The sequence below is a fragment of the Cotesia typhae genome, unplaced genomic scaffold (genome assembly GCF_013202065.1).
Source record: "Cotesia typhae breed Kobodo isofemale line unplaced genomic scaffold, CoteBio_Ctyphae contig_59, whole genome shotgun sequence".
Classification (NCBI taxonomy): domain Eukaryota; kingdom Metazoa; phylum Arthropoda; class Insecta; order Hymenoptera; family Braconidae; genus Cotesia; species Cotesia typhae.
Genome location: NW_027423761.1, coordinates 1,735,283 through 1,747,184, shown reverse-complemented (window position 1 = coordinate 1,747,184; position 11,902 = coordinate 1,735,283). Strand labels below are relative to the sequence as shown.

Genomic DNA, 11,902 nt, shown 5'->3' with positions numbered 1-11,902 from the left:
AAGCAAAAAGGTTTTTTTTGACTTTGGAAATTTCTACTAAATTTGGGAGCTATAGGAGCTATAGTTCACAAACGGGAATTATCCATTGTTAACGCCCCCGCAATCCCCTTTGAGGGAGGATTTTTTAAAAATTTTTTTACATACAAACCTTCTCCAAAAAATTCTGAAAACAACAAAAAAAATTTAGCTCAATCGGTCCAACCGTTCTCAAGTGATGCGTGGATATACATGCGGCATTTTATTTTTATTTATATAGATAGATAGATAGATCAACCAAAAAATATTAAATGTTAACAACAAAGTAGAACATAACAACAAATTGTTATTTGAATTTTGTAAGTGAGCTAGGACGTTATTTTAAATTATCTTCTCAGTTAAATCAAAATCTAAATTTATAAATAATAAATTAAAAATAAATCAATCAATATTAAAATTAGTTATTAAGTATATATTGTTTATCGTTATTTGTACTGTATATTATTAAATATGTAATTTTGTATTTGCCATTCGGCTATTATAGCCTTGGCATAAAAAAAAAATTTGAAATAAATCTATGAAAGGTATTTTATAGGATAAGGTAAAAGGATATTGGTTATGACTTCGTTAGATATTAGTATTAAAATAAAAGTATTTAGATTTAAGAAAATGAAAAAATTTTATTTTATTTTACAAGACTTGAAATTAAAATTTTACAAATAGCAAATATCACACAGTTAAATATTATAGATTACATATCATAGTTATTTTATTAACAATTTGAGGTCGTCATTACTCAAAAAATGTAAAATTTCTCTAATAATAAGACACGGTAAAGAACTACCAAAAATTTCATACATTTCTTCCTGCGAATCACTCAACAAAGTTCGGCGTTCCATTCCTTTCATTAAACGTTCGAAAATCATTTCACCATAGATAGGAAATTTTATTATTAATTCTTTTTCGCTGAAAGAATTCTTAAAATATTTTAAACCTATAGCTAACTTATGAATACTTTTATTTAAAATATTAAAATAACTTAAATTAGTGTCAGCAATTTTAGTCTCTTTCAATAAATGAACTTCCTTAATAGACGGTTCATGGAGTGCAACTAAATCCTTAACACTAATTAATTTTAAAATAGCTTCACTCACATAAAAATTTGCAGCACGCATCTTAATTACATGGTTTTCAATTAAGTTAACTATTTTACGATAATGACCACTTAAATATGGATTTTCTTCGATTAACTTTATCGCTAAATTTAATGGGGTACAATTTTCTTTATCGACTAAATTAAAATCCATGCAACTATTTAAAAGATATTTTAAAACTTTATCACTATAATTTTTGACAGCTTTATGAAGTAAATTTTTTCCGAGAAAATCGACGAGGCCGTTAATATCCGTACACTTTTTTAAAAAAAACTTGATAACTTGGAGATTGTCTTCTTCTACGGCCAGATTAAATTCCGTCGTATATCTCCCATCCTTAATAACACTTACCTCCGCTCCGAAAGTCTCTAGGAGCTGGAGGATTTCGATGTTGTTGGCCCTTATGGCCAATCGCAATGAAGAATAAATTTCCTCACTTCCTTGCTCGATGGTGGCATTATTTTTTAATAAAAATTCCACGATGCGAGCGTTCCCCGAAAAAATTGCTAAATGCAAAGTTGACCACTTGTAATAACTTGACATGATGTCCTTTCTCACAGCGTTGACATCAGCTCCGGAGTTAACCAACTTCTTCACCAGGTCCAAGTCTTGCTTGACAACAGCCAAATGAAGTGCTGTTCCCAGAGATGGTATGTTGAGGTCCAGGTCCACCTTGTTTTCCAGCAAAACGTCGATGAATTTCTCATCAGAAGCTTCGATGGCATAATGAAGAATCGGTAACTTTCCGGACTTTATTAAACAGAAAAGATCTTCTGAATTGCAATTATATGCGACCATTATTGTGGGCTTAGCGTGAAAATGCACTAAAAATTAACAATCACAAAAACTTGTGGGCACACTTCTCGAGTATCGTCAGACAAGTGACCACACAAATGAATGAGACCCGACAAGACCCCTTGTCTCCCCACTCTACGATGAAAAATCAAAATGGTGATATCCCTACTCTTCCGAAGTACGATACTTCTAGACGAGTTCTAGACTATTCTAGTGCAAAAAAATTAGAATTTATAATGAATTTAATTTTGACTTTGATAAGTAAATTCATTATTTGACACAATTATGAATTTATTTTTTAGTCAATTCGACTTTGTAATTACTTATGAGATAGTTTGCAGAAAAATCATTTTTTAAAATCATTTTCTATATGTGTATATAATTTAAGTTAAGTATCAATGTTTTTCAAATTGATTGTGAATTAACACTTGTGAATTTCAAAATAAATAAAATTTCAATTGAGTCAATCTTTATGGGGAAATAATGAGTAGTTAAAATAATTTCTGAAAAACAATTATTTTGAAATTCGAATAAACTTAATACAAAATCATATCACTATTTTTATATATTATTAACAATTTATAATCGATTTATATCAAATATGCTCTTGGATGGTTTATATATTTTAAGCTTAATGTTGAATAATATTGAATTTATTGAATACTTACATGCTTACTTCTGTATTTACTCCAAAAAATAAAGTAAGTATACAAATTTATTTAAGTTGAAATTCTTTTTTTATTATACGAAAATTAATTTTAGAATTTAACATCAATTATAAATTTAATAACAATTCAACATAAAATTATTCTAGCTTAACATAATTTTAACATGTGTCAAGTGTTGCTGTACATTATAATTATGTTATACAAAATTGATATAATTGTAATCTGTATAATTATATCGTTTAATATTAATTCTAGTGTACTTTTAATCTATTTCTGTCAAATTAATCGGTCTCATAACAAAAAAAGTATTATTCTCTCTGTCATTATCATTATCAATAGAAAAACAAACAGTTATCAAATTGTTTATGTTAATAACTAGTTGAAGCTGATCAGATTTTACACAGAGATCAACCATATCAATTAAACCATCAGGAATAATAGACTCTATCGACTGGTACTTAGTAATAATTGCAAAAAAATTACTAGTTATGCAATTAACATCACATGGAATATTTTGACAGGAACAAACTTTGATAAATTCGCTGATAACACCAATATAATTTCGATTGTTATGGTTGTACACAACAATCGATGAATTTGTTTTTCTTTTACGTTTGTACAATTCAGAATCGTAAACTAACTTATTTTTAAACAATCGTGCAAATTTATAGATGTTATTAAAAGCTGGCAGGTTGATGTCACTGTTTTAAAAAATAATTTGGAGTGAATCGGTAATATTGTAAGGCGTTATTTTACCTAATATAGAACACTGATCTGAGAAATACACAAGCTTTCGTTTTCTTAAATGAAACAATTCTAACTTTTTACAAAATTCTTTTACATTATTATTTTCTTGCCTTGCTTCTGACTTTAATTCTATAAAATTAGTAAAAAGTGACAGTGATGAACAAATTTGGAGTTGTGCATACCGAGTACCTTACACCAAACGTCCAAATGACCCATTTAAATTTTCATATGCAAAACAAGAAGTTCCAGGTAAAGGACCAAATTTTCTAACAGCATCCGGAAGATAATATAAACAGTGCAAATTGCAAGTCATGTGAGTTAAACCATATAAGTCATTAAATTGCGAAGTATACATTTTGATTGAAGTAAATGCGACCAATATCATTTTTTGGCTGATAGATGTGGAGCTTAAGTAGCTGATAGCAGTCACTAAGAGTTTGTGGTGCTCTAAATATTCATCTGATATTATTGAACTCAAAATAGGAATCGAATAATATAGCAGCCATTGTTTCCACTCGGATGCTTTCCAGTATTTGTAATCATAAACTGATCGCGTTAATCGAGATACAAATGCAGGAGGGGAAATAGATCGAATCTTTTCATCGACCCATCTTAAATGTTTGTGGAGAGAAAAGACATTTTCACTGTAACAACTGTCAAAAAGTAAACTAAATACTTTTTTAACAACACCTAAATACACGCAGTGCATGGAATCAACAACAGTCGTCTTAAAAACATCATGAACGATTATAGTTAAAACTGAAGGACCTTTGATTCCACTTACGGCTTTTTTAGTTTTAACTGCTTTTTTATTGTCAGCAATAAATTGCTTGGTTGTTCTAACGACCAACTTTTTTTTAAATGGATAAATACGTCTTTTATTGAAATACTTACTCTGAATTTTACAATGACAACAACCAAATACTGACATATGTCCTTTCATATTTAAAAAAGCAGATTTTGCTGGTAAATCACAATTCCCACAAATAATCATGCCTCGAACTTTTACTCGAGAATTTATATCAGTTACTTTACACCAAATACCTTGAAAGATTTTTTTTAAATCGTTCCAGACACTTTTTAAAAATAAATTTGGCTGTGGCTTTACTCCAAATCAAATTTCTGCCAACAGTAAATTTTCTTTTTTGGTTCGATCTTTGAATGGAAGTTCATTTATTGTTAAATAAAATGGCCATAAGCTAAATTTTGAAGACTTAAAGAGAGATATACTGTCTGTATTCCAGGTAAACGAGATATTCGAAGGGATCGATAAAAATCCATTATTTTTAAAAAGCGACTGGTAAACACTCCCGTCCCAGATATCTTCTAGATTTTTTTCATTAATTTTTTGCCTGTTAAATCGGCCTTGTAAAGAATTGTAGAAACCAGGTCGCTTAAAAAGATTCAATAACTGTGTCACTAAAGGAATTCTAATAAAACAACTTGCTTCCTCTTTTTTATTACAGTTGGGACATAGACTATTTTGATCATTTAGTTTAGAAAAGCATGCCGAGCAGAAAAAATGACGAGTAATTGGGGTCTGAATATTTTTAAAAAATTGTTGAAAATAATAGACTGATTTTATGCAACAATTAGGCTGTGCACAATGTAACTTTAAGAGCCATAGTAAATCAGCTAATACAGCTTTTGTTATTTTATGGCGAATTATATATGACAAAATGCATAAGACGCTCTCGCCTAAAGTTAAGGGAGACTTTGGATAAAGAGGAGAATTCAGATTCTCATTAAAAAAATTAGAATCATCGGTTGAAAAATCAGATTCGTTGCTATCAGAACCACTAGCATTCGATTGGCTTTCATTTCATCCCTCGAAATTATTTTTATCTGAACTAACGGATTCAGTATCTTCGTTATTATCCGGACCAATAGATTCCGTTTCTCCATTATTATCCGGACTAATAGATTCAGTTTCATCAGTGTAATCGGAACAATCCATGAAGTTATCATCTTGTTCATCATTGTTGTAATCATCACAACAACCATTGATAGTTTCACAGCAATCACTATCATCATCTGTACTCTTAAGATAGTCGAATCCAGGACAGACACTACTTGTATCACTACCGTCTGAAATATGTGATTTTTTATAAATAAAAGAGCATTTACAAATTAGAAAATAAATAAAATTGAATTGATTAATAATTCAATAACTCAAGCATTGAAAAAAAATATTTTCAAATTAAGATTTCCTGCTTCAAAACGTATTAATTTTTTATTCAATGTTTCAAATCGTATTTTAAAAATCTTTGAGAAATTTTAAAGGATCTTAAAGAATTTTAAAAGATTGTAACGAATCATATTTTAAAAAGTTTTGAGTAATTATAAAGAATTTTGAAGAATTTTAAGAGATTTTAAAAAATTATGAAAGATAACTGTGAAAAATTTTGGTGTAAAGTTGGACCGGCGACTTTTACCCCACCGTGTAAGTGTGAAATTTCGATGTAAAATTTCCTTCGTTGGGAGATTTCTGATGATGAAAAAGTTTTTTTGTGACTGTACAAGAGACTGTACTTCTATCCATCAGAACATTTTACACCGAAATTTCACACTTAAATATAAATTAATCTTATTATAAGCCTACGAGAAATCTTACATCTAATCTATCATCGTTTTCGAATCAGAAACTCGCGATATATTTATTTATTAGTGTCAAATAAAATCATCACCTGTTTCTCGAGAAACATTGGATCCCCTGTTGGAACAATCTTCGAATTCGTCATCAGACTTGAATAATATTTTGCGAATTCGATACTGCGTCGATCTTGAAAGTTTTTCATAGGGTTTACCATTGAACATTTTTCTAAATAATTGATTATTATTTTATTTTATTATATTTAGTTCCTGAAAAGTTGAACAATTTCAAATCTTCTTTTTGTAAAATAATTTATATTTTTTCCTCCAATAAATCGCTTAATTGAAATTTAGCTTGTTTATATTATGCTAATGTCATTTATTTTCATAAATTAGTCATATTTTTATAACTTTTAATCTGCAAACTTCAAATATCGAGATGTCATGAAAAATGTCAGACAAAATATTTTCTCTTGTATTTTGGGATGACTTAAACTCCCACTCTGTAATTAAAACGAGCTCTATTAAACGAGTGATCAGAACGGGAAAACTTACAGCCAAAAAAAAAATGATAAAAATGAAGCGATAAAAATTTTACTCCAAGACGGTAAATCTATTTTATTATTTTATCTATTTTATCTTTTTTTTTCTTATTAAAATATCAAAAATTGTTTTTTTAGATGATAAAGAATATTTGTAAATGGTCGATGTTAATCAAAATGGAAAGATTTTGCTAAATAAAAGAAAGAAAAATTGTAAGAAAGGAGAAAAAATCAAAACATCTTGAGCTGTTGGCCAAAAGGTAAATTATGAAGATATTATGCAGACCAAGTCTATTTTTGATGAAGATCCAGATGAACCATCATCACCATCTTCGAAATTGAGGAGAGTAACTAGGAAAATAATTTCGAGTGATGACAGTGAACTTGAAGAAGAAAGAACCAAAAATTATTCCAAGAAAGTATCTTCGTCTACCATCAATCCAAGAGCTAGCAACCGTATGCTTATTTCAATTAATTCTGAAGATGAAGACAATGAACCTGAGACAAAGAAGAAAGTGATAAGCTTCAAAAGATACGACCAAACTAATTTGAAGCAAAATGGTATATTTATTTAGAAATTTTTACCATGCAGAATAAAATAAAAAATTAATTATAATTTTTTTCAGATGATGAAGAATCTCGAGAATTAATTAATGTCAATAACTATGAAAGAGCTGTAAGCAAAGTAAGAACAAGAAACGAAGAAACAAACAAAGGAACCAAAGCAGGCAGCGTCGAAAATTCACCAATGCGTAACAAAAGGAATCCCCGATCGACATCTCCTGTTGGATTTTATTATGGGAAAATGTCTTCTTCAATGCTCAAACAAAGAACTAGCGATCTCGTATTTACATCAAGCGATGAAGAAAGTGAACCTGTTGTAAAGAAAAATCTTATCAAAGATGGTAAGTGAAATTTTTTTATTTTAATCGTGTAAAACAAAATAATAAATTCATAGTGTGATTTTATCTTATTTTCAGCTCATGGAACTCGTTCAAAAACAGCCAATATCAATGATGTTACATTCAAAGTCAAATCAAAAGCTGGAAATTCATTCCTTACTTGTGATGATTTTGAAGAGGGTAGTGACTCTGTTTTTAATCCAGTGAGAAGTATGAAAAAATCTCTGGTGGATAATTTTGAAGAGATTATCATTATTGACGGACAAAAGGAATTAAACACAGAATTGACCAAGAAAAATTACCTCGAAGAAGATGATAGAGGTAAAAAGCAGAAAAATCGACAGCAAAGCTTCTCGGCTCATTCTTCCGATCCTTTTAAAGGTCAAGAGAGCTCAAGCTTAAAGGCTGTAACTGACTTAAATCTAAAAATCAATCGAAGAGCAAGGGTTTGTGATTCTTACCTAACAATAATTGATTTAACCTAAGAATAATTATAAATTCATAAATATCTCCAAGAGTTTTTATACCGTAGTTTTTCATCTAATTTAGATAATTAATATTATCTATTTTTTTCGAATTATTTAAGTAATTAATTGTGATTTATTCTTACAGACTCCTCTGAAACATCAAAAATTGATGAAGTTGACAATGATCAATTCTCTGCAGAGAGTAAAATTAAATTTTTTTTATTTCTATTTTGTTATCTATTATAATTCATAAATCACAGAATTAATAATTGGTGTTTGTTTTCGACTTACAGATTTAAAACTATTCAAGCAATTTTTAAAACTTCGGAAAGCCAGTGTTCAATCATCGATGCAAGTAGCTTCAAGTACAAATAAACAAGAAAAAGTTACTGATAACAAGGATGAGGTAATAAAAAATATATAAAATTTTGCAGCCGTCTGTCTAATTTTTAACTTATTAATAAACTTGTACTAAAAACTGTTTTGTGGAGTAGAGGGAGTTAATCAAGGGATCAGAGATTATGGTTGACCGATATAAATTGAGATTATTAACAAAAAAAACTATCAGAAAAAAGCAGGGCAAATGGCACGCGAATTAATGAGATTGATCATCGGAGAGGAAAACCTAGCTGAGATGGTTCCCCAAAAAGAGAAAGAAGGCAGAAAGTTGATTCCCCAAAAGATATCAAACGCCATTTTGAGTGATTACATTACTGATTTTTGGAAATTACTACACACATTATTGATCTGTGTTTAATTAATTGTCAAAAATTTCTATTAATAGTTACTAATTTTATTTCAACTTGATTAATATTAATATAGAATAATTAATTTTATCGTAGAAGTAATTTTCCTTCTCTAATGATTTCAGGCTACGTTAATGCACATGTTCTCAGTGGTCATCTCAGTGGTCATCAACTTGAAATTGATGAATTTCAGAGCATTATCAGATCGTTGTGTTGCTCCGTTCATAATAAATACAAAAAAAAAACTCACTGCTAAATAGGCATAACTTAATAGACATTAATACATAACAACATGTTCATATTACTTTAGGTTTAGAATGATTTTTTACAAAATTAGATTAAATTTATTTTCAATCTAGAATTATTAAATTCTATAATAAATTTTTGTATTCTCATAAGTGATGATAAATAAACTGAAGCTTTTACATGAGCGAAGAATTATAATACAGATTTTGTATGTCGTAATTAATACATATTAACCAATACTTGATTACAGATTGAGATTACTTTAAGTTTCAAATGATTTTCTCCGAATTTAGATTAAATTTATATTTAATTTTGAATTATTATTATACTCTAAAATGAAGTTTTTGATATAAAAGCTGATAGTAAATAAACTGTAACTTTAAATAAATAGATGTACTTACTTTATTTACAGAAGTGAATACAAGAGTAAATACGCGAGTAATTTAACTTAATCATCAAATTATTGGTATTAAATAATTAATTAAAAATACATCAATTATTTACAAGGAAATTTAATATTAATTTATTCGTAATTTTGTTATAATTTATAAACTGATGCGATTTTGTGTAAATTGCATTTAAATTTCAGCTAAAAACGGTGATTTTAAGTTTTTTATCATATAATTATAATGTACAGCAACACTTGACACATGTTAAAATTATGTTAAGCTAGAATAATTTTATGTTGAGTTGTTATTAAATTTATAATTGATGTTTAATTCTAAAATTAATTTTCGTATAATAAAAAAAGAATTTCAACTTAAATAAATTTGTATACTTACTTTATTTTTCGGAGTAAATACAGAAGTAAGCATGTAAGTATTCAATAAATTCAATATTATTAAACATTAAGCTTAAAATATATTAACCATCCAAGAGCATATTTGATATAAATCGATTATAAATTGTTTATAATATATAAAAATAGTGATATGATTTTGTATTAAGTTTATTCGAATTTCAAAATAATTGTTTTTCAGAAATTTTTTTAACTACTCATTATTTCCCCATAAAGATTGACTCAATTAAAATTTTATTTATTTTGAAATTCACAAGTGTTAATTCACAATCAATTTAAAAAACATTGATACTTAACTTAAATTATATACACATATAGAAAATGATTTTAAAAAATGATTTTTCTGCAAACTATCTCATAAGTAATTACAAAGTCGAATTGACTAAAAAATAAATTCATAATTGTGTCAAATAATGAATTTACTTATCAAAGTCAAAATTAAATTCATTGTAAATTATAATTTTTTTGCACTAGAATAGTCTAGAACTCGTCTAGAAGTATCGTACTTCGGAAGAGTAGGGATATTACCATTTTGATTTTTCATCGTAGAGTGGGGAGATAAGGGGTCTTGTCGGGTCTCATTCATTTGTATGGTCACTTGTATCTGACGATACTCGAGAAGTGTGCTCACAAGTTTTTGTGATTGTTAATTTTTAGTGCATTTTTACGCTAAGCCAACAATAATGGTCGCATGTAATTGCAATTCAGAAGATCTTTTCTGTTTAATAAAGTCCGGAAAGTTACCGATTCTTCATTATGCCATCGAAGCTGCTGATGAGAAATTCATCGACGTTTTGCTGGAAAACAAGGTGGACCTGGACCTCAACATACCATCTCTGGGAACAGCACTTCATTTGGCTGTTGTCAAGCAAGACTTGGACCTGATGAAGAAGTTGATTAACTCCGGAGCTGATGTCAACGCTGTGAAAAAGGACATCATGTCAAGTTATTACAAGTGGTCAACTTTGCATTTAGCAATTTTTTCGGGGAACGCTCGCATCGTGGAATTTTTATTAAAAAATAATGCCACCATCGAGCAAGGAAGTGAGGAAATTTATTCTTCATTGCGATTGGCCATAAGGGCCAACAACATCGAAATCCTCCAGCTCCTAGAGACTTTCGGAGCGGAGGTAAGTGTTATTAAAGATGGGAGATATACGACGGAATTTAATCTGGCCGTAGAAGAAGACAATCTCCAAGTTATCAAGTTTTTTTTAAGAAAGTGTACGAATATTAACGGCCTCGTCGATTTTCTCAGAAAAAATTTACTTCATAAAGCTGTCAAAAATTATAGTGATAAAGTTTTAAAATATCTTTTAAATAGTGGCATGGATTTTAATTTAGTCGATAAAGAAAATTGTACCCCATTAAATTTAGCGATAAAGTTAATCGAAGAAAATCCATATTTAAGTGGTCATTATCGTAAAATAGTTAATTTAATTGAAAACCATGTAATTAAGATGCGTGCTGCAAATTTTTATGTGAGTGAAGCTATTTTAAAATTAATTAGTGTTAAGGATTTAGTTGCACTCCATGAACAGTCTATTAAGGAAGTTCATTTATTGAAAGAGACTAAAATTGCTGACACTAATTTAAGTTATTTTAATATTTTAAATAAAAGTATTCATAAGTTAGCTATAGGTTTAAAATATTTTAAGAATTCTTTCAGCGAAAAAGAATTAATAATAAAATTTCCTATCTATGGTGAAATGATTTTCGAACGTTTAATGAAAGGATTGGAACGCCGAACTTTGTTGAGTGATTCGCAGGAAGAAATATATGAAATTTTTGGTAGTTCTTTACCGTGTCTTATTATTAGAGAAATTTTACATTTTTTAAGTAATGACGACCTCAAATTGTTAATAAAATAACTATGATATGTAATCTATAATATTTAACTGTGTGATATTTGCTATTTGTAAAATTTTAATTTCAAGTCTTGTAAAATAAAATAAAATTTTTTCATTTTCTTAAATCTAAATACTTTTATTTTAATACTAATATCGAACGAAGTCATAACCAATATCCTTTTACCTTATCCTGTAAAAAACCTTTCATAGATTTATTTCAAATTTTTTTTTTTATGCCAAGGCTATAATAGCCGAATGACAAATACAAAATTATATTATATTTAATAATATACAGTACAAATAACGATAAACAATATATACTTAATAACTAATTTTAATATTGATTGATTTATTTTTAATTTATTATTTGTAAATTTAGATTTTGATTTAACTGAGAAGATAATTTAAAATAACATCC

General features: G+C 28.3%; 2 protein-coding genes across 2 annotated transcripts; one reads left to right on the top strand and one right to left on the bottom strand.

Moving 5' to 3' along the window:
- Nucleotides 1–1,272: 1,272 nt before the first annotated feature.
- On the bottom strand, nt 1,273–1,928 carry LOC141532398 (notch-regulated ankyrin repeat-containing protein B-like). Its single transcript, XM_074250728.1, has 2 exons — nt 1,482–1,928; nt 1,273–1,287 (listed from the first exon to the last, which is right to left on the bottom strand). The coding sequence occupies exons 1-2, from the start codon at nt 1,926–1,928 to the stop codon at nt 1,273–1,275; spliced, it is 462 nt and encodes a 153-aa protein (XP_074106829.1).
- An 8,389-nt stretch (nt 1,929–10,317) lies between these two features.
- Nucleotides 10,318–11,564, top strand: LOC141532397 (nuclear factor NF-kappa-B p105 subunit-like). Its single transcript, XM_074250727.1, has one exon. The coding sequence runs from the start codon at nt 10,318–10,320 to the stop codon at nt 11,503–11,505; it is 1,188 nt and encodes a 395-aa protein (XP_074106828.1). The 3' UTR covers nt 11,506–11,564.
- The last annotated feature ends 338 nt before the right edge of the window (nt 11,565–11,902 follow it).

What these genes read in the sequence shown, in the direction of transcription:
- LOC141532398 (XM_074250728.1), bottom strand. Translation starts at nt 1,928, where the DNA reads ATGGTCGCATATAATTGCAATTCAGAAGATCTTTTCTGTTTAATAAAG.
- LOC141532397 (XM_074250727.1), top strand. Translation starts at nt 10,318, where the DNA reads ATGGTCGCATGTAATTGCAATTCAGAAGATCTTTTCTGTTTAATAAAG.